At 38.0% G+C, this 22,720-nt stretch overlaps 1 protein-coding gene across 1 annotated transcript; it reads right to left on the bottom strand.

Annotated features, from left to right (window-relative positions):
• Positions 1-210: 210 nt before the first annotated feature.
• LOC149289894 (vitrin-like) lies at positions 211-17,476 on the bottom strand. The gene is made up of 17 exons (XM_089490152.1): positions 17,419-17,476; positions 16,979-17,135; positions 16,575-16,708; positions 16,262-16,324; positions 15,021-15,224; positions 14,589-14,639; positions 14,010-14,081; positions 13,177-13,233; positions 12,477-12,548; positions 12,303-12,380; positions 8,942-9,004; positions 4,365-4,427; positions 3,924-4,071; positions 2,770-2,873; positions 2,278-2,504; positions 1,495-2,008; positions 211-389 (listed from the first exon to the last, which is right to left on the bottom strand). Exons 1-17 carry the CDS (start codon positions 17,474-17,476, stop codon positions 211-213), a joined length of 2,244 nt encoding a protein of 747 aa, XP_089346278.1.
• Positions 17,477-22,720: the final 5,244 nt, after the last annotated feature.

The following is a 22,720-nucleotide window of genomic DNA, read 5'->3' as shown; positions in this document are numbered from 1 at the left end:
TACCGACCACCACTCCGTTGGCGCATTACAGTCTTTCTTTTTAACACCTTCAGTGCATTTGGAGGCTGCAACACACATTTGAAAAGAAAATGTAGTCTGGAATATAGCAAACCACAAGCATATTTGTGCTTAATTCAACATAGCTGTCTGTTTTGTTATGTATTGCCAGAAATCATTCGATGCAAGCAGTTGGTAAACGTCCCTGCCCTTTTAGTTTCGTGGTTGAGAGTTATACTCTGTACAAATGTTCTGGATGATCTTCCCAACAAACTTGTAGAGATTGTCAAATTCATCCACGAAAAATGAATGGTCCTTGTCAGGATCTGTGGCAATGGCTTCTAGCTCATCTTGGGCAGCCCAGGCAATTCCAACAGCGTAGGCGATCACCCCTGTGGAAGGTCACAAAGTTGGGATTAAATTAAAAACCACATTCAGCTTCCTTATAAACTGGAAATAAGCACACTGTTTTGATATTAAGTACCATATTTCCCCATGTATAAGCAACACAGAGGGAAGCAGCGGGCCCCACAGAAGTCTGTGAGCGGCACCGGAAGATCTGCAGTTCAGGTAAGGGTGGGAGAGTAAATGAATGAATATGTGTGTGATAGCATGGATGCGTGTGTAGCGGGCACAGGGAGGCTGAAAGTGATGTGCATGTACTGGCTGCCTGAGCATGATAGGATTGTGATTGCTAACAATTGCTAGCAGCTAACATCAAATCAAGGTGCGTCTTATACATGGGAGCCATGTATAAGACGCACCTTTTTAATTTTGGGGCCCAAAATTTGAAAAAATAGATATTACATTGTTATTGTACTGGCTGCCTGGGCATGATATGAGTGGGATTGATGTTAGCTGCTAGCAATTGTTAGCAATCACAATCCTATCATGCTCTGGCAGCCAGTACATGCACATCACCTTCAGCCTCCCTGTGCCCGCTACACACACATCCATGCTATCACACACACACACACACATATTCATTAATTTACTCTCCCACCCTTACCTGAACTGCAGATCTTCTGGTGCCGCTCACAGACTTCTGTGGGGGCCGCTGCTTCACTCTGTGTTGCTCGACCAGGAACAGGAACAGAGCAGAGTCATGTGATGTACATTCACATGACTCCACTGGGTTCCTGTGTCGCCGCAACAGAACAAGAGACGCTGCTGAGCAACGCAGAGGTAGGCAGCAGGTGCCCTGCAGATGATTATTTCCGGTAAAAAAATAATAATAATCTACCACCAATGTATAAGACGCACCCAGTTTTTAGACCCCAAATTTTTCTAAAAAAGGTGCGTCTTATACATGGGGAAATACGGTAATATCAAAATGTAAAATATACATATATAATGTCTCTATTTTTTATGATATGCCCTTTGATAAGCTTTGGGCATAATTTTCCTTAAAAAAATGTTGATAAAAAGTCAATGTTAGTGGTTATTTCATACTCTATTTAAAATAAAGTTTTTGTAAATTACAAGAAACCATAGTACCATTCCGATGAGCAGCAGCGGCTGGAGTGCGCACATCATCATATGACCGGCCATCAGTGATCACAATCAATATCTTCCTCTTATTTACTTTTGATTTGCTGAACAGCTGTTCGGAGGCATAGGTAATAGCAGCTCCAGTGCTTGTTCCTCCACTCCAATAGTTTATCCTCATGATAGCATTTACCACATCTTGTTTAGTGTTGTACTTGTCAAATCCAAATTCCAATCTTTGCTCATATGTATACTGAACAGCTCCGATTCTTGTGTCTGTGTCTGAGATCTCAAACTCGCTACTGATGTTTGCAATGAACTGAAGCACAGTGCGGAAGTTTCCTGTGCCGACGCTACTGGAGCCATCAATGACAAAGGCGATATCAGCAGCATTGAGGCAGGTCTTACTGCAAACGAGTTTGTCGGTTTCACACATACGGCTGACCAGAGGGTTGACAATCTTGTGGAGGCCAAACCAACTTGGCACATTCATGGAAAAATGTCCATTGGTTCTGCATACAGACTATAAAGAGATGTTATGTGTTACTTTCAGATGTCTAAAATGTTTTATATTTATTATATTTTACATTAGCCTACTCTTACAGTTTATTATTCATTGTGACTTAACAGGCGTCATGCTTTATGTTTTCTTGTGAATTCTTTATGGACTGCAGCATTTACTATTTTTAAGGTCTGAATAACAAATTGCAGATACTGCATCATGTTTGTTCATTGGTATTTTAGCATGAATAATTCTTACAAAAAACACAGAGCAATGTTGACATAACTAACCTTATCAACAAAATTGGGTTCAACAACACTTGACCTCTCATTATCATCGGCACCCTCAATGGTAACAAAGAAAATGTTAATTCCTGATTCCCGAGCCATGCGAGATGCTTCTTCAACTTTGTCTGTGGGCCATCCGTCCACCAGTACAACTGCTACATTTGGAGCACGACCTCTATTCCCACTGGAGTCCAAAAAATAGTTCTTGGTCACGTACGAGAGTGCTTTCCCTGGTGTGAAAATAATATTGGATTAAGTATAGCAAGTTCACAATTAGCACAATTTGCTGGGTTGCTTAAAGCTTGCCAAGTTTAACCAAGTTGGGTTCAATAGGGTACTTGCTGTATAATTTCATGTGGCTGGGTACCAACAAGTTCCTACTAAGTTCCCCACTGTGGGTGCCCCCAGAGTTCCAGAACATTTCTTAAAGATCACATAAATATACATTGAAAATTAAAAACAGCGTAATAATTATGGAAATTCACATCTACCTACCAACGTTAGACTGTCCTCCTTTTTGTGAAATTTTATCAATACCGGTTTTCAGATCTCCTGAATTAAAGTAAGATCGAAGGCCAAATTCTGTAGTAGGATCATCTCTTTAAGAGAAACAAAGAGGGAACACAAATTATTTATATTAATCCTTAATATTTATAGACCTTTTAATGTTAATTATACATTTATGCATGCAAATGTGTGCACGCATTCCTAGTTACTGGTGTTAGAAGAGATTTAAGCCATCATCTGGCTGCCTCTAGTAAGACCAGGTGGCATAAGTATTTCTAGCACATATTCAGTAGCATTTCAATTGAAGTTACTAAAGCAGCACCCAGTCAGATTTATGCTTGCAGAACATCTGTGCAGGGCCGTCTTCCTGGGGGTCCCATAGCAGCTACCCCTTGAGCCTGCAGCAACCATAGTCTCAGGGGTCACAGCTGCGAGCGGGCCTGCTATTATAGTGGGCCCAGGCAACCCCCGCGATCTGCACCCAGTGGAGTCACATTACATCATGACCCTTCTGCGTTCCTGCTTCCCCTGGGCGGTAAAAGAGAAGTTGTTTTCACAGAGAGCAAGCAGTGCAGAGGGAGGCTGCCCTGTGCCATCTTTGCCCCAAACAGTCTGCATGTGCTATCTTTGCCCCAAACAGCCTGCCTGTGCCATGTTTGCCCCCTGGTTAAAACTTGCATGTCCCTTTCAGGTCACTTGCCAGAACTGCACTATTAATCTCCTATGCAATCTAAATAGTATAGTGCTGCTCCCCTGCCCTGGGTATGTGGATGTTTCTCGCGGAGTTACATTATGGTCACAAGGAGGGAAGACCACACTGACTCTGACAGTCTCCTCCTAATCTGTAGCGTCAACACGGCAAGTACTTTTGTTTTTTTGTGGGGGTGGAGGGTGTGATTGCATGCCAGGGAGTGGGGTACCAATACTTGTTGGCCCTGCATTTGTGTTCAGATAGCATACATGTGGTTGGGTGGTGCCACCCCCACTGATTTCATCTTTATGCTAAGTTAACGGCTTTCATAAAATATATTGTATAGTACTACACCTGCTAAAAAAATAAACCCACCCATAAGGAAGCTGAGAATTACTGATATGTGTAAACCATCCGTTACAAGAAAAGCAAAAAAAAAAAGTAGCCTTACCCATACTGAACAATTCCCATGAGAGGACCAGAAAGACTAACATCTAGAGCTTCAGCCATCTGGTTCAGGAATAACTTCTGGATCCTAAAACGTCTTTTGCCAATACTCCAGCTCCCATCCATAAGGAAAACCAGATCAATGTTGCAATCTAAAGTTAAAACGAGACAATAAAGATTGATTGGTCCTGGAAAAGAAACTTAATAAAGAGTTAACATTTTGAAAGTAATTTATAAAATAAATGAATAATTAATGACGACATATTTATTTATCAGCAATAAGCTACAACACATTATATGTTCATAAAGATTCTGTAAAATCCTTAAGAGGATGCTCAATTTAAAAACATTAATCTAAAAGTACATGAAACATACATGGAATACCAAACTTTCGTCTTCCAATTTATTTTGTCTGTAATGATAATTGGTAGTAAAAGACACATACTTATGCCTCCCAATGCTACTGTATCCACAGGCTTAATGTTGATATCTTCTTTTGGGCTGATGGCTGTAATAAAAATAAAAATGATATGAACAGAATATATTTGTATATTAAGAAGTTTTCAATTAGCATATAGAATGTGGCATTTATAATATTCACTCCAGCAAATATTCTGAGCCAAAAAAAGAGGCAGTAGAAGTATTGTTAAACACTCATCTACACACACCAGACAAGCCAGAAGGCTTGCTTTTCCCTCAGATATCTCATGGTGCTTTCACAACCACAAGGGATTCTGGGTAGGCACATGCAAACAAGGTTAACAATTATCACCTTTGCCTCTATATCCACTTTATACATGGATTCCTTGAAAGTAATTGCCCGCTGTACAAGACAGCCTTTAGACAAAACTCAGGAAGAGGTACAATAGCCAGATCACCACTCATGGACAGCTGTTTCGTCCTTCATGGGACTCGTCAGCATGAGGTTGTGATACTGGCTTAATAGTATGAGGCTTGGGGTAACTAAGAAATATCATTACATAAGTTGTGGTGGGTAAAAGGTAACAGAAACCCTTCCACTTAAATTTAAGGGGCAGTAGAAGTATTGTTAAACACTCATCTACACACACCAGACAAGCCAGAAGGCTTGCTTTTCCCTCAGATATCTCATGGTGCTTTCACAACCACAAGGGATTCTGGGTAGGCACATGCAAACAAGGTTAACAATTATCACCTTTGCCTCTATATCCACTTTATACATGGATTCCTTGAAAGTAATTGCCCGCTGTACAAGACAGCCTTTAGACAAAACTCAGGAAGAGGTACAATAGCCAGATCACCACTCATGGACAGCTGTTTCGTCCTTCATGGGACTCGTCAGCATGAGGTTGTGATACTGGCTTAATAGTATGAGGCTTGGGGTAACTAAGAAATATCATTACATAAGTTGTGGTGGGTAAAAGGTAACAGAAACCCTTCCACTTAAATTTAAGGGGCAGTAGAAGTATTGTTAAACACTCATCTACACACACCAGACAAGCCAGAAGGCTTGCTTTTCCCTCAGATATCTCATGGTGCTTTCACAACCACAAGGGATTCTGGGTAGGCACATGCAAACAAGGTTAACAATTATCACCTTTGCCTCTATATCCACTTTATACATGGATTCCTTGAAAGTAATTGCCCGCTGTACAAGACAGCCTTTAGACAAAACTCAGGAAGAGGTACAATAGCCAGATCACCACTCATGGACAGCTGTTTCGTCCTTCATGGGACTCGTCAGCATGAGGTTGTGATACTGGCTTAATAGTATGAGGCTTGGGGTAACTAAGAAATATCATTACATAAGTTGTGGTGGGTAAAAGGTAACAGAAACCCTTCCACTTAAATTTAAGGGGCAGTAGAAGTATTGTTAAACACTCATCTACACACACCAGACAAGCCAGAAGGCTTGCTTTTCCCTCAGATATCTCATGGTGCTTTCACAACCACAAGGGATTCTGGGTAGGCACATGCAAACAAGGTTAACAATTATCACCTTTGCCTCTATATCCACTTTATACATGGATTCCTTGAAAGTAATTGCCCGCTGTACAAGACAGCCTTTAGACAAAACTCAGGAAGAGGTACAATAGCCAGATCACCACTCATGGACAGCTGTTTCGTCCTTCATGGGACTCGTCAGCATGAGGTTGTGATACTGGCTTAATAGTATGAGGCTTGGGGTAACTAAGAAATATCATTACATAAGTTGTGGTGGGTAAAAGGTAACAGAAACCCTTCCACTTAAATTTAAGGGGCAGTAGAAGTATTGTTAAACACTCATCTACACGCTGTCTTGTACAGCGGGCAATTACTTTCAAGGAATCCATGTATAAAGTGGATATAGAGGCAAAGGTGATAATTGTTAACCTTGTTTGCATGTGCCTACCCAGAATCCCTTGTGGTTGTGAAAGCACCATGAGATATCTGAGGGAAAAGCAAGCCTTCTGGCTTGTCTGGTGTGTGTAGATGAGTGTTTAACAATACTTCTACTGCCCCTTAAATTTAAGTGGAAGGGTTTCTGTTACCTTTTACCCACCACAACTTATGTAATGATATTTCTTAGTTACCCCAAGCCTCATACTATTAAGCCAGTATCACAACCTCATGCTGACGAGTCCCATGAAGGACGAAACAGCTGTCCATGAGTGGTGATCTGGCTATTGTACCTCTTCCTGAGTTTTGTCTAAAGGCTGTCTTGTACAGCGGGCAATTACTTTCAAGGAATCCATGTATAAAGTGGATATAGAGGCAAAGGTGATAATTGTTAACCTTGTTTGCATGTGCCTACCCAGAATCCCTTGTGGTTGTGAAAGCACCATGAGATATCTGAGGGAAAAGCAAGCCTTCTGGCTTGTCTGGTGTGTGTAGATGAGTGTTTAACAATACTTCTACTGCCCCTTAAATTTAAGTGGAAGGGTTTCTGTTACCTTTTACCCACCACAACTTATGTAATGATATTTCTTAGTTACCCCAAGCCTCATACTATTAAGCCAGTATCACAACCTCATGCTGACGAGTCCCATGAAGGACGAAACAGCTGTCCATGAGTGGTGATCTGGCTATTGTACCTCTTCCTGAGTTTTGTCTAAAGGCTGTCTTGTACAGCGGGCAATTACTTTCAAGGAATCCATGTATAAAGTGGATATAGAGGCAAAGGTGATAATTGTTAACCTTGTTTGCATGTGCCTACCCAGAATCCCTTGTGGTTGTGAAAGCACCATGAGATATCTGAGGGAAAAGCAAGCCTTCTGGCTTGTCTGGTGTGTGTAGATGAGTGTTTAACAATACTTCTACTGCCCCTTAAATTTAAGTGGAAGGGTTTCTGTTACCTTTTACCCACCACAACTTATGTAATGATATTTCTTAGTTACCCCAAGCCTCATACTATTAAGCCAGTATCACAACCTCATGCTGACGAGTCCCATGAAGGACGAAACAGCTGTCCATGAGTGGTGATCTGGCTATTGTACCTCTTCCTGAGTTTTGTCTAAAGGCTGTCTTGTACAGCGGGCAATTACTTTCAAGGAATCCATGTATAAAGTGGATATAGAGGCAAAGGTGATAATTGTTAACCTTGTTTGCATGTGCCTACCCAGAATCCCTTGTGGTTGTGAAAGCACCATGAGATATCTGAGGGAAAAGCAAGCCTTCTGGCTTGTCTGGTGTGTGTAGATGAGTGTTTAACAATACTTCTACTGCCCCTTAAATTTAAGTGGAAGGGTTTCTGTTACCTTTTACCCACCACAACTTATGTAACCAAAAAAAGAGGGACATCATTGCACCCAACTTTTTAGTGTATAGACCCTTTTATTGTTGGTGTGTATGAAAAATATTTAAGTACAGTATTTTTTTCTAAACAGCAAACTTTCAAAAGTGTTGTTTCTGTAGCTACAATTCAAACACAAAAGTTTACAGGCGTGTTCTACACAAGACAACAAAGGTATACACTATAACAAAAAGGAATGGTCAATAGCCTTTCCTATAGATATCAAAGATGTTTTGCTAATGGAAATTGTTATGAACATAGTAAGGATTAAGCAAATAAAAAACATATGAAGTGTACAATGGAGACTGTCTTCTGTTATTTGATGTATGAAAAGCCCTGGAAAAATTAACTGACCACATTAATCAAACTGAGACTGGCATTTGCAGACAGACTAACACTGCAGACCCTCAGACTTTTCTTAGAAAAGAGGAGACTGTAATGACTGAGGAAAGTAACTTTCCTTGGGCGAAATGGAGTAACCATTTTGAGAAGTGGCAACTTTCTGCAGAGTTCTATAAAGAGGTGTTTATAATGCAAAAAAAACCAATGTATAGTGCACAGTGTCAAGAAGCTGCTAAAAGTTCATGTTTAAAAAAATATTGATAAAGTATTGTAAAGTTAGACAGGAACCTTCTGACAATCAAAAACGTTCTACAAAATGTATAAATGCAATGAATTATGGAGAGTATCCAGAGACACTGAATTTGATGTTTGCGATAGACTTGTGCACATTGATGAAAAACATGCACACCCTCTTCCCTGATTGGACAAACATAGGAGAGGCCTCTGCCTTTTGCAGAAATACTCTGCCCATTTGCGGAAGTGCTCCTAATTCCATAAGAGACTAATGACAATGTGTTATATCACAACCACATATGATGAAAACATACCTGTTTCAGAAAATCCTTTCCACAATTGCACTTCCACATTTTTAACTGGCAGGGAAAAAAGGGTCAAAACTAGTGGAGCTCAAAGACAATAATTGACCTTCATTCACAAAGAAGAACGTGTTATATGATGGCTGGACAAGGGATTAAAATCAGCAGATGGCCACATGGTGCTCTCTTACGCTTTTGCAGCGTTTTTCCATTGCTATTCAATTATTTGTGCCCTTTTTTTGCTAGTGAATTCAGTCTATGTATGTTGACCAACTTAGACATGTTAAAATTTGAATTTCAATGTTACTTATCGGTAAATTTAAGATAATAACAAGAAAGTGATCTTTTGTTCACACTGTTTTACATATATTTGCATTGGCATTAGTGACTTACTCTTTGGTTCAGGTGTGGCTTGAATTACCTTCCAATTTGCATCAGTTTCACTGTTCCTGGAATCTGGAAATAAGTTGACAAACATTACCAAATTGGGCAAAACCATGTGAAATGTGTTTTGATCAAATTTCATATAGACCTATGATCTTAACCCCTTATGGGCCAGGGTTAGTTTACGTTTTCCAAAAACAACCCAAAAATTTGCTTTAATATGTCTTAAAAAGATCTTAGCTGATCCTGCATAATCCATAGTTACGTCTGTAATGTCATATTAACTAAACACCTGTAAATTTCACTGTAATTCATTTTTAAGGATGCAAACCCAATTATGTCAATTAGGGGGAAAAAATGTTAATTCCTTTGAAAATGACATAAACCAGAAAAAGTATATAAGTTACTTACTGCTTTGTGAAAAGCCGGAAAGCCACCTGTCATACTCCGACAGGCTGGAACTGGAGCTGGAAACTACGAAAGCAATCACAGAGCAGCGCAATGGATCAATACATATGCTTGTTTAGTATATGTATTGCAATATACTGTATATTGCTTTATAGTCAAAATAGTACATCGAAAAACACCAAGTGGATACTCTATTCAAAACATTACTCTATTCCTTATCTGTTTAACCCCTTAATGACAAAGCCCGTACATGTAAGGCCTCAAAATGCATTGTTTTCAATGGGTTTTGGGACAGCCCATTGTCCTTAAGGGGTTAATGCTACGATTCAATCTGTATAATTGAGATTTGTTAAATATTTTGTGTCTTGTCATTAAATATATAAACATTTAAATAGTGTATAAGAAAATTAGGTATACATTACGTATACTATGTTACTTTTACACAATGTGTTACGCAGTTCATGGTATGCTCAGATAAAGCCAGGCTTATGGGTTATTTACAAAAAAATGTGAGTGTGGGGCAGTGGTCTTATCACCATAGCAACAAATGATGCATTTACCATAACCATTACATTGGTTGCTACGGTGATAAGACTACTTATCAATCTTTGTGCTCCTATTATATTTATACAAAACCCCAAGTCCCCTCTTTAGATGAGACATTCCTTTTTCACACCCAAATTACTTTGGTCAAGTCCATCTTTTCCATGAACTAAAAACTAAAACTCTAGAAACCGTTGCACATACAAGTCAGTGTAAATAACAATACATTCATTTTTGCTTTACATGCTCAAATTTCCAACAGTTCAGCAAACTGTGTGTTCCACAGAGCTGTCCTTTCAACATCTCTTAGCAAGAGAAATAGAAATCCTCAATGTGAGTACCTCACCTTGGCATAACCAATGTAGTTTCCATATAACCAATACTTAGTGAAAAATGTTGTGTTTGGCCTAATAGAACATACAAACAGATAATTTAGGTCATAAGTAAGGCAGCCAACCAGCTACCCAAATGATAGTCTTGGGCACCACGGACCAGCCAAGACTCACAATGCTAACAGTTCCGCATTATGCGGATTATGTTTGATCTGGCCTTTGTTCATGGAACCAAATGACCAAACATCAATGGTACCACTGTATAACTGCCTAAGTCAACTCTGTTATACATACATTTCAAAAAGTGAGACCTAGTCTGTAGAAAGCATCTAAAAATAGTTTCGACAACCTTTAAAGAAAAAGAAAGATCTCACCAATAGATCTATCATACATTACGCCGGTTTAGAAACACAGCTGCAGGCAACGTTGAATAGCAACATTATTGAGATGTTAAAGTGTAACCTTTGATTTAAGCCTGTTGAACTTTCCTATAAAATATTTACAGAATCGGTATTTCTGGTTGGAGGACAAGCAATAGAATTGCTAGATCAGGACGCATTAAAGGACACATTTAGAAGATCATAGAAAGTACCAAGTTACGTGTCGATTCGTTTTTATCATATACAACAAAATCTGCTTTACTTTTTTTACGTCCCTGCCAAAGAATAGGATTAGAAATTACAAATCATTTTGAAACATGAAGTCGTTTTTGTAACAGTAAAAAAAAATTGTTTAGCATGCTGTACGGCTTCTCCACTACATTTGCTTAGAGTGTTTTAACTAATTGCTTTACGGCATATATACATGTTGGTTGGCAGGATCATGTCACATGGTGAAGAAAAGGAAATAGTGAGATTAAAAGGGAAAAAACCCAAGTGAATCATGCAACTTGTATTTATTTAATTTATTTATGTTATATTATGTACCCATGATTAGCCCAAAAGGAAGAGTTCAGTGTGTTCCATGCACATTGCCCTTAATTACCCATGATTAATGAAAACTACATTGGAACCCTTTTGTCAGACATGTAGGAAGTTGTACATGCTTCATGGACTGTACTTCTATGGTTCTAGCACATGTGCAGGTAGGTGCCTCTAGTACTAGATATTGTTTGCACCTGGATAGTGTTGCTGCGAATATACAGACATTCTGACAGTGTCCTTTTGCGCAGGCGTCTTCTGGGATCAGAGGAAAACAAACTCAAATACTCTGTGGACAGGATGTTTTACTCCTACCACTCTGTGCTATGTGGACTTTTCCCAGAAACTAACACAGAGAGTGCCACTGAAGTGTGTTAAGGATGCTTGTGCTTTGCTAGGGAATATCTGATCCTAAGTATGGAACAGGTTGCTTTCTAAGACGGTTGCAGCCTCAGCGTGCTTAAAGAATACTCCATCATTGACAGTCTCAAGGAGGACCAATCCCCACCCCCTCTCTCCTGGTCCCCTTAACAAGTCATTTAATATATGTAACTACAACAAGATGGCAGCTCCCAAATACAGCACAACAGTAAATAAAACTGGGAGTTTTTTTTCCTGTGGACAGTCTCTCCCCCATTTCTTTAATCTGAAAAGTGCGGAAGTGCCCTGGGAGGTATGGTTCACAGAGACATGGACAAAGAAAGAAGAGATGGGAAGAAGTGGACAAAGGCAGAAGACAAACGAAAGAACAAGAAGATGCAAGAGAAAAAAAGCAGAGCTGTGGTAAAGGAGACAGGAACACGGGGTTGTTTGAGAAGGTAGGGAGACTTGGAACCTCCGTATGCCAGTGTCACCTGGGGCGTACTGTCCAGGGATGGAGTTGCCGTGATAGGCTTCAGCCACCCGGGACACTGAACTGGTAAAATTTGGTTATAGGTTGTTAAAGTACTAAAATCTATTCTCTCTTGCTTTTTAACATGATACAGTAAAAAAATATATCATAAAATATTCAATATTCGACACATGTGCCATTTCTCAAAGAACACTTACTCAATGGGTAATATTTGCATAAGAGCCATACTTTTTATCTTGTAAATCTAGTCTTTGGATAATATTTTCATGCCAGGTGCTGAATAATTTTAATGCAGTTTACACAAAAGAATTTACCTTGTGTATTATGTGTGTCTACATACGGGTTGGGTGCAACACGGGGAGCAACATGAGCCATATTGCTGCTCTCAGGCACTATAAATGAAACACATTGTTATTTTACCATCACATAAAGTATTTTTCCGGTATATCTGTATATGATAAAGTACAGTCCTGATAAATGTTGTATACCTGCAGGTTTGCGTTGCACTGTTTGGATGTTTACTCGTTGGCTAGGATTTTGCCAGTCACGTCGTGGTAAATCTAAAACAGATATAAGATTAGGGTCAACTATCCATATCTATAAGTATAAAGTATTGTTATAAGAACATGTTAGAACTCTAGTAACCATGCAGATGACTATTAATGGTATGAAAATAACATAATGTCACATGGGTATAGGTGGCATCTGTACAATAATGCCAATGTCCAGAAAAAGACTTGTGGGGGATTTGGTCAAATGTCTGCCAAAAAGCTTGTTGGATCCTCTGATATCAGCTGACAGGCCCACAAAGCTGTGACATTGCCAGACAGGTAAGGAAGTTGGGTGGTCAAGCTCCTTCTCCTAACCATATCACCATATCACCTTTGGAGACACAAAATGTTGGGGGCTATGTACCCCTTATGTTAATTTAAAACACAATGCAAACATTTTTTTAAAATGCCATTACAGGTAGTTGTGAAGTAAAAGGTTTGGTATGATGGGTAAGTGGCAGTATTACAGCACCACTGGGAACTTGTGCCCTAGCTGAGCCACAGGCTGGAACTGGAATGATCATTTTATGGTTAGAAATCGGTGGTCCTAAAAGGATTTCTCTAATGCCTGTAAAAAGACTTTGTCTGTAATCTGGTCTGGAATTACCCAAATTATTATAAATCACTTTATACTTACTTGCATTAGGTTGGGCTGCTCCCTTCTCGGCTAAGATCTGCTGGATTCTACTGTAGCCTGTCACAAGGATTAAATATTTTCAATATACCATCATATACCATAATTCCTCTACTGTTTAGGAAGTATAAAATGGTTGTTCATTTGTTCCTCAGAGGATTTACACACACATTTCTATTTCATTATGGACTATTAATATACTTTAGATTTTCTGTTTGTTTTAACAACTTTCATTGTACTTCATTAAAGGTAGAAAACATAATGTGAATGTTTCACCTGTCTGTTGTCATTACACCACAGAACTGACTATTTCTACTTGCATGGAAAAGAAAGTCCCTGGTGGGATTAAGTAATTACAGAAAAGATCACAGAGATGCATAAAGCCATTTGGTGGCCAACAGTACATCTCTATGGTTTTATTCTCTCAGTGACAGAATGGTAAGAAAAGCCACATTGTAAAGCAAGACGCTGTACCACAGACAATAAACAAAACTCGCATTAGGGCAAGTGCACATAAAATAGCATAGGTATTTAGTTTAACATAGACAATTCCTCTTTAGCACCCTGGAGTTTTTGAGCTGTCTTGTTCGGCGACTTCAGATGGAATAGACTGTAACTCAATCAAGGACATGCTATTTTTAATTGAGATCATATATACACATATACATTTATAGACTCCACTAGTTGGTTTATCTTCCAATAAGATACCCTTACTTGGGCCAAAATAATAAAAAAAACCAGCACCTGTCAGTATGGCCTTCTTGAATTTCAACGAATTACAATGAATTTCTATAGGCAATTGAATAATACAAGAATCACGAAAATGTGATGCTTACCGATTCCACCAGATGGCTGGAGGTTTCCAATAGGCTTGCGCAAGGACACTGCAGGATCCTGGCGTGGAGGAGCTTTTTCAAGCAAAGACAAAAAAGAGGCATCTTACATATAAGTTGGTTAGACCAGCAATATGTTGTATAGCTGACTGCTGAAGACAGATGGCTTCTTACCGGCATTAACCCGAGGAATGTTCCGATTGGTGGCATAAGTTGACGGAGACCTGTAAGCTTTTAAAACAAGATCTTTTGATCAGGAGGATCGAATTTGCAGTAAGTCTTGGTAGACTTAGACAAACACAATTTAGTAGATAAACCATACCTTGATTTTGCCCTCTTCCTTGAACAGCTTGTACTTGTCCTGAAAAATATATATAATCATGTTAGCAAAATGTTTATAATGGATTTTTTTATTGGCTGTTGTAAAAGAACATTGCCAGATTACTATAAAATGATAATTGCAATTTAAAGCAATATAATGCTTTCATATAAAATTTCAGGAAACACTATAGCCTTAATCACATAGATTTTTAACCGATCTGTTACTTAATATTTCACATTCTACAACAAACTTGCACTTACTTGATGATGCGGCTACAACAGATCTGTAAGCTGGATGAATGCTACTTGAACCTAAATTAAGGTCAAACGACAACATTAAGCATATAAACAGACTCACAAACAAACAAATCAATAATCATTTTTGTTTATTTTGTTTATTATTGGGTATTTAAAAACTCTTCTATGGTAATTAATTAATTCTCCGATTTTTTTTCTGCACGCAGAATAAACTTTTACTGTCAATGCAATGCTAGTGGTTTAATACCATAAATTGAATAAGTGATGTATAAGACTTCTCCTTCTTAATAGTAGAGCCTGGTCTTTACATCATGCATGACATATAAGTAAATTGATTATAATAAAACATTTAGCCAGCACATCTTTGTAATTGTAAGTGTAATTTCACCTCAATGTCCTTAGTAATTAATGATATGACGACATCAAAGCCCTGACCTGTGTCTCTAGCTCGTAGTAATGGAGGTCGTGTCCTTGCTGTAGTAGTGGGAGTTGTTGTAACGACAGTAACGGTGGTTGGTCTTGTAGTGGTGGTTGGCACTGGAGTTGTTGGTTCTGGAGTTGTGGTGGTGGTGGTGGTAGGAGTGGTGGTGGATTGAGTTGTTGATGCTGTAGTTGTCTGCACTATTCTCTGCACTGTTTCTGTTGAGGAAAAAACAAAGAATTATATAAAAACATATAATATATAATATAATTATAATAATATATAAAAATTGAACCATTAACCTATATTTATATAGTGAGCTAAATAATTTAATAAAACTTCAGCCCTTCGCCCTTCAACTATATAGTTTCAGCTGGATTTGCTCACTAAATGAGTGGTATTCTTGTGATGACTAAAAACCAGTTCAATTATAGATTATGAGTGCAGGAAATCACACTGGGATTTTCCTTTCATAGTTAATGTATTGAGAGATTGAGATATGATTATTCATTCACATTTCTGGGAGAAACATAGGGACGTAGAATTTGACGGCAGGCAAGAAATATCCGGCCCATATAGTCTGCCTATTTTTCTTGACACCCAAACCCTAATCAGTTCTTGGTCTTGCTTTAGCTTCAGGATAGCTTTAGGCTTATCCTCTACATGTGTAAATTCTCTTGCGGTAATAGCTTCCACTAATGTTGATAGGAGGCTTTTCCATTTATCCACCACCCTCATGGCACAGTCAAAAGAGGGATCTCATTATACAAAGGTTATATAGATGTGGCTCTTTTGTGAGGCCAGGATATGCAGTTGTATAGAAATCTGTCCCCAAATCAGCTAAAAACTATGAGCAACAGGAGGCAATTTTTTGGTCACTTATTTGTCAGGATTTACTTCTATAAAAGGACATCCTGAATAAGAACGTTTTTAGAACTTAATTGTATTGCATTTTTACAATTGTATGTACAAAAGATTGAGTAGATTGTAGAATGCAGCAACAACAATGTCACTGTAATGTTCAATAAATAAAGTCGTGAGAGCATGGCTTATACTGATAACATTGCTAGGCCTCAAACCAGTGTTTTGGTATCATTTGGTCGGTCAGCATAGTGGATGGTGGATTGTTGTCCTTGACTCCAGCCTTGGGGCTGCATATAGGCCACATATTGGCCAGGTGTCCCTGCGTGAGCACAGACACTTCTTTTCATGTAAATATGTCACAATTAATGCATTGCTTTGTGAGAAAACATACCTATTTTGACCTCTACAAATTCAAGAGTTGATGGGTATGTAGTTCCTTTTTTCCCTTTGCCTTCTGTGGAAGAAACGAAAATGCAGTTATAGGTTATACTGTATATAATAATGTTAATTAAATGTTTTCAAATAACTACTAGAGTGGTAGTCATATTTGAAGACTATTTAATATGAGCACAAAATAAGATTTTTTGGAAATGTGTACCAAAGAAGATATAAACACTTACATTGCACTTTGGCCTTTGTTAATTAGTAAATATATTTGTTTCCTTCCAATTATTACCTATAAATTAATATTAATAAACTGTTACCTGCAACAACAAAGGATTCTTTCCAACGCGGCAGAGACAGAGACCGAATCCCATTAGAAAAACTCCCCTTGTAACCAGACTGACCAGCAACTTTCCGAACAAGGATTTTTCCTCCAGAATTGTCAATGATTCCACTAAAAAAGAAAAAAAAAAAAGATTTATCTATTAGTTAGTCTGAATACCTTTTATTGGGTGATCAGACATCTCAGTGTGCAACTGGGCCAGTTACAAGGTAGATCTCTTATCTCCCCTACCAGGCCATTTACAGGACCATTATTCACCAGTGACGATCACATAGAAAGTGGAGGTACAGGACTCCCTGGTCAAAACTGCATCCCATGTATTGCCTGTGCTTCTACAATTAATCACGTATGCCTATCATGTATTTATAGAGACTCACAAACCTATGTATGGCCGCAGAGCAAATACTGGAGAACGATGCATAGATGTCAGTGCCATACACACGGTGTTTCCCATCGTCGCATCCAGGAGGGCATTTCGCAAGGAATTCTGGGTTGGCTATCTTCCCTGCTTTGATGTCGCAATCAATATGAGGAACATCTGTGGAATAAATCCGTAAATTAACAAACCCCCAAAGCAACAGGAAATTGGATAACAGGAATATATATATCATCAATAGGGTATAATAACCAAGACCTTCTTGGTATGATCATCACATGTTTCTTTTTATTCCACCCATATCAATATTTCCTTGGCTACCCTGGTGTTTATGGGTGTGGAGAATTCACCCCTTTCTAGCTCAAGATGCTTCTAAGACTCTTATTTATGTTGATTATCTTCCTCTTCACTACTGCAACTCTGTCTTAGCTGGTCTCCCTCATACCTGTCTTGTCCCCATACAATCCATCATGAATGCTGTCAGACTTATCTTCCTTACTCATCTCTTTACCCCCCATATGTCAGTCTCTCCACTGGTTGTCTGGACATTTTAGGATTCAACTTTATATCCTGATTCTCACTTTTAAAGCGTTTCATATTGGTTCCCTAATCTACATCTCCTCCCTTTCCTCCAAATACACGCCTACCAGGTTTCCCTACAACCCTATTGATCTTTGCCTGTCCCCATCGGCCCCTTGCCCCCACCCGTAACTAACATATGCGCTGACATATTCATTCACACACATATCAGTAAATGTGTGATGTTATGTATAATAATAACAATAAAAATATTATATATTATGCATATAATAATAAGGTCCGGTTGCAGCTGCACTACTTTTCTAATCTTTTTTTTTGTTTTTACTAAAAAGTACAAGCTGTGATGTTGACCAGAAAAAGGGGTTAATACAAAGTTGGTCAGCTGTTACTCAACAATTCCCTCTTGAGACTTAAATCAGACGGATGCCTCTCTTCAACCCTGCTATCTCTTCTTGGGATGGTTTTGTATACAGTAGCACCATACTCAGAGCGCAACACATAAATTATTTTTTTTACAAATATATGCAAATATTTTTAGGATAAATTAGCACAATATACGCACTATATTAAAAATGTATGCTATATAACACTTAATAGAAAAACATACTAAGTGGCAATATCCACTGTGGTTTAGTGCATGATGTATTTTAAATTACAATCAATATGATTGTAAAAGCACTGGTGCACAAATAATACATTGGTCTTGCTGTGTATTATTTACTTAAAGGGGGTTATATATGGAAAAGTGATTCTGGTGCAAACTATGGATCGTATTCCTATTACTATACTATATCATGATGTTGATTATTATTATTGTATTATTTGTTTATTAATATAGTGGCATCATATAATTCTTATTGAGTTAATGCACCATGTTACGTGTGGAGCAGAGCTTGCCTAAGCATAGCATTGAAGGGGACTGATTAGCCCCAGTAGAGAAGTGGTTGGAAAGAGGCTGGAGTCGGGAGATACAGACCCAAGAAAGCAATACATTTGAGCTGAAATATTGGTCCGCGGCAACATGGCCATTTATTGGTTTAATGTTAACTTTTGGTTTAAAAAGATAAAGTTAACATAACATGTAGATGTTATAAACTAAAGTATTTTCTACTGGTTCATATCAAGTTTTCAAATTACAAGACCCCTGCATGTTTCGCCCATGAAAGATTTATGAAAGCTTTTGTTCTTTATCCACAAGGTGGTGCTGTAGTCAAACATGAAAAGACACAAAACATCAGTAGTTATCCTCCATCAACACAACACTTACGTTGCTTGTTCTTTCTATTCTTCTTTGAAGACACACAGGTACACGTCAGGATCAAAACTACAAACAAAAAATATGCCAGATTCATTATATAATTTAAGTTAATGTGGGATTTATGTTTGCTATGTATAGGGTGTTCTCAACCCTATAACTAGCTTTGAAGTAATTAAAATGGAGGGGAAAAAAATAACTTCATGGCAGGAGCCATCATGAAAAGTCATGATGGAATTGTTCATGGGTATGAGTTTAAGAACTACAGCCCACTCTAAAGTTCGCTGAAAAGTTGATACTTAATGAAACGTCTTATATTAAATCAATAAGGATCTTGAGACATACTTGCATTCAACTAAACTAAGTGTATTCACACAACACAAAAAATGGGGCTTCTTTTGTGTACTTGAGAAGTCCGAAAGGTCAGGTGCCCTGTTCATTTATAGATAATCCACCTGTATAGGATTTGGGAGGGGGTTCACATATCACAGCACAAGAGCTCCTGCCATAGAGCAGATTTGTTTTGTGTGTGTATGTATGTATGCATGTATGTGTATCTATGTGTGGGGTTGTGGTCATGGGTGTACCTATGATCTTCAGAGGGGCCATTGGTCAAGGGTAAGATTGCCACCCAACTAGGCCAAAAAACATATTTCCAGATTTGAATGGTGCAACTTTAGAATTTTATAGAGAAAATACTCCATGAATAACCTTTATCCTTACAATGAGCAGTAACTGTAAAAGCTCAAAATCAGGTAACACCTAAAATCTAACTTTTATTTATGATACATGTGGTATACAGAAGACCCTCTGTAAATTGTGTTCCTTTTTAATGTATCTGAAATAAAAGTAAAGTTCCAGGTGTTATCTTTGGAATCAACCCCAGTAGGTAGGTTGACTATGGAGATTTTTATGGTACAGTAACTGTATCCATGTATGTATTTTTTTTCTCCATTTTACATTCTTCCTCACCTAATCACCCTTCTCTACCATCTCTAGTTCTTTTATCATTCCAGTTGACACTGTACATACCCAGATATTTTGGGTTGTTCTTTTGCTAAGCCCACAAGACCCTCCATTGTCTCCATCTCTTTGTAGACACACTAAGGTAACTCCAATGTATTTACATATGCAATCCAGCAAATAATGTTCTGTTTTCCAACAAGGGGCACCAAATTTCATCTTCTTTTGTATTAATGGTGCAATGTGGTAATTTTTTGCTATCAAAACAAATCTTGAGGTGGATTTCAAATTGACTGAAAGTCCTGGTGATGAACAAATAGGATCTTTAGGGCAGTCAGGCTGTTAAATTGAGTTGCTGCGGGGTTTGCATAAATACATGAATATGCAAGTTGGACATGTTGGTCTGACTCAGTACCATTGCCAATGCCACAACAAAACTGAATTTTATTTAATTGTATCAGATACTTTCAATTGCCACACCATACAAATCAAGAGAGCCTTTCATTTGGATTATTCATGACATTCAGATACTCAACATTGAGATTTCTTATGGATTACGTTTTTGATTCTTTACTTTTTTGTGGAATAAAGTTACAAAATTTTCCTTTTGGCTGTATTTCAAGTATGTATCTATGTTCAAAACTGAATAGGTCTGTACATTTATATTATGTTATGATTAATTGTGGTATGTTGCATTTTTGTAGAAAAATGTAACCCAGCATGAAAAAATAAAGAGGATTAATGACAGATAAACCAAAGAATCACTCTTTCATCAGAATACCAGTATTCCTATATCCATATTGCAACAGCCTGCAACTGGCAGAGAACCAGAATGCATAGTTCTGGGATAATCATATTGTTATTAATCAACTACACCTCTGCCAGTTACCTTTTGTTTAACCTTGTAACCCATATTTTTGGTGGGGAAATTAGTTGAAACCTTGGAACCTAAGGAATAAATTTTGTCCAATAACATTATTAGTTATAAGTCAACATGAGTTTACGATAATAATTTATTTGGATTTTGCAAATGTATTTTATACAGTTCATCATAAAAGGTTACTGAACAAATGAAGTGAGGCAGGCATAGCCTACATTTGTTTGCACCTGAAATGTTGTTTAAAGCTGGCTTAAAGATAAAGTTCAAAGAGTTGTTGTTAATGGTAAATTCTCCAACTGGTAAGTGGAGGTTCTCAAGATTCTCTCCTAGGCTGACTGTTATTTAATATCATTATTAATGAGCTTGCACTATGTGCCATATGCCAATGTTTGCAGATGACACAAAGTTAGGTAAGATAACAGATTGAACCAGGGAGGGGGGGGCAGATCTAAGATGGCACAAGCAGGGATGGCACAGGCAGGGTGTTTATGGGACAAAGATGGCACAGGGTGGGTTGTTTGGGGACAAAGTTGGCTCACTCTGGACTGTAAATTGTTTGTGTAATCTGGGTGCTGGTCGGGTTCTATGTAGGGAATGTGGATGCCAGGGCTGGCCTTTGGGGTGTGCAATCTGTGATCTATGCCTGTAATTTAGGGGGTATTATCTATACCTTTAATGCTGAGTTTTTGTGTGAATTCCAGTTGATCTATACCTGCAAAGCTGAGTTTATGTGTTATTCTGTTGATCTGTATCTGCTATGCTATGTTTCCATACATTATTTATATATACCTGCAAATACAGGGTTTGTATGTCTTCATTTGATCTATTCATGCATGTGCTCTTTACATGTGTTGTTTATTTGATCTATACCTGAACTACAGGGAATAAGAGAGGTATGGCTTAGTGAATGAGGGGGCAAAGGGACTATGGGGATGATTATGGGGAGAGGACCCCTCAAAGTCACAGTAGGGTTCTGCATTCAGTGTGGCAATTTTTTTTTTTTGGTGTGGGAGCGGAGGGAGTGATTACATGCTAGGGAGCGTGTAGGGGGCCCAAGGAAATGCTTGCCTAGGGTCCAATTTTTCAATATTTAAAAAATAATTTTTGTTACAAAGATTAGCTGTTTTTTCCTATATTTAATGTATTAAAAGGGGGTATTTGATGAGACAAAATGCTATCCCCCCAAATTTTTAGGGGTTTCTACACCCATCCGTAGACGCCACGATTGTGAGCCCACGACTTGTACAGTACTAGCGCATATTGTATATTGCCACGTATACATATACGTGGCAATATGAAAGCTGACAGTGGAGCCTTAAACTGTGGTAAACTTGATGTTTAAGTGAGTAAATCGCAAAATGTTGTTATAAATGGCATCAGGTTTTTGTTGTCAGGTATATTTGGGGACTTAGATGGCAGGGAATGTTTCACACTGAAAAAAAATAAAGTTATGCATTTAGACAATAGTTCTAACTTATAATTATGATTGGCAGTTAAATATGTGTATAACCTAGCATGGAATATAAAAAGATGTGAAATATATCACATGTTAGGAGTAGAATATGGCATTATATCTATCTAGCAAAGAAATTATTTTTTGTTCCTTTTTTTGATAAATGAATATGAATATGTGAAAATTTGTGGTCTTCTGCTATGTGCATCCTCCAGTAAATTAATTATTATCTAGAAAGCTGTTGCCAAACTTTTGTTTTAATGTGGCTGGTCACATATTGCAAGAAAAAGAGAGTTAAAGGATGTCAAATACAGAACTGCCAATCTTAAATGTTTTCTAACAATGTCTATATCTTTTTAAACAATAGGCCCATGGAGAGCATTCTTCACTACTGTTTCACTCTAAAAATAAATAATGGTGAAAGGGCACATACATTTCAAAGATCACTAGTTACCGGTATATACTTAATTATATGTAATTTAGCCCTCTTTAATAAATACACACCACTATTTTCTCTAGAAAGCCTGTGTTTTTTCTTCTTATTAAATTTCACATTAAGGTCAGTCTTAGAAACTTGCTTCAAGCTTGTGTGTGTTTTTATTATATAGTAAGGACATATACCTGCAATATATTTACTTCCCCAACTTACCAAATAG

Source organism: Sceloporus occidentalis, unplaced genomic scaffold (genome assembly GCF_023333645.1).
Source record: "Sceloporus occidentalis isolate IW3139 unplaced genomic scaffold, rSceOcc1.0.p SCAF_42, whole genome shotgun sequence".
NCBI lineage: Eukaryota > Metazoa > Chordata > Lepidosauria > Squamata > Phrynosomatidae > Sceloporus > Sceloporus occidentalis.
Note: the sequence above shows the minus strand (reverse complement) of the source record. Positions and strands in the feature narration are given on the sequence as shown.

Coding starts and splice junctions, on each gene's coding strand:
- LOC149289894 (XM_089490152.1), bottom strand. CDS start 17,476: ATGAGTAAGGAAGATAAGTCTGACAGCATTCATGATGGATTGTATGGG. Junction 16,709..16,978: donor TGCTCTGCGGCCATACATAG/GTTTGTGAGTCT, acceptor TTTCTTTTTTAG/TGGAATCATTGACAATTCTG. Junction 14,640..15,020: donor ACTACGAGCTAGAGACACAG/GTCAGGGCTTTG, acceptor ACCTTAATTTAG/GTTCAAGTAGCATTCATCCA.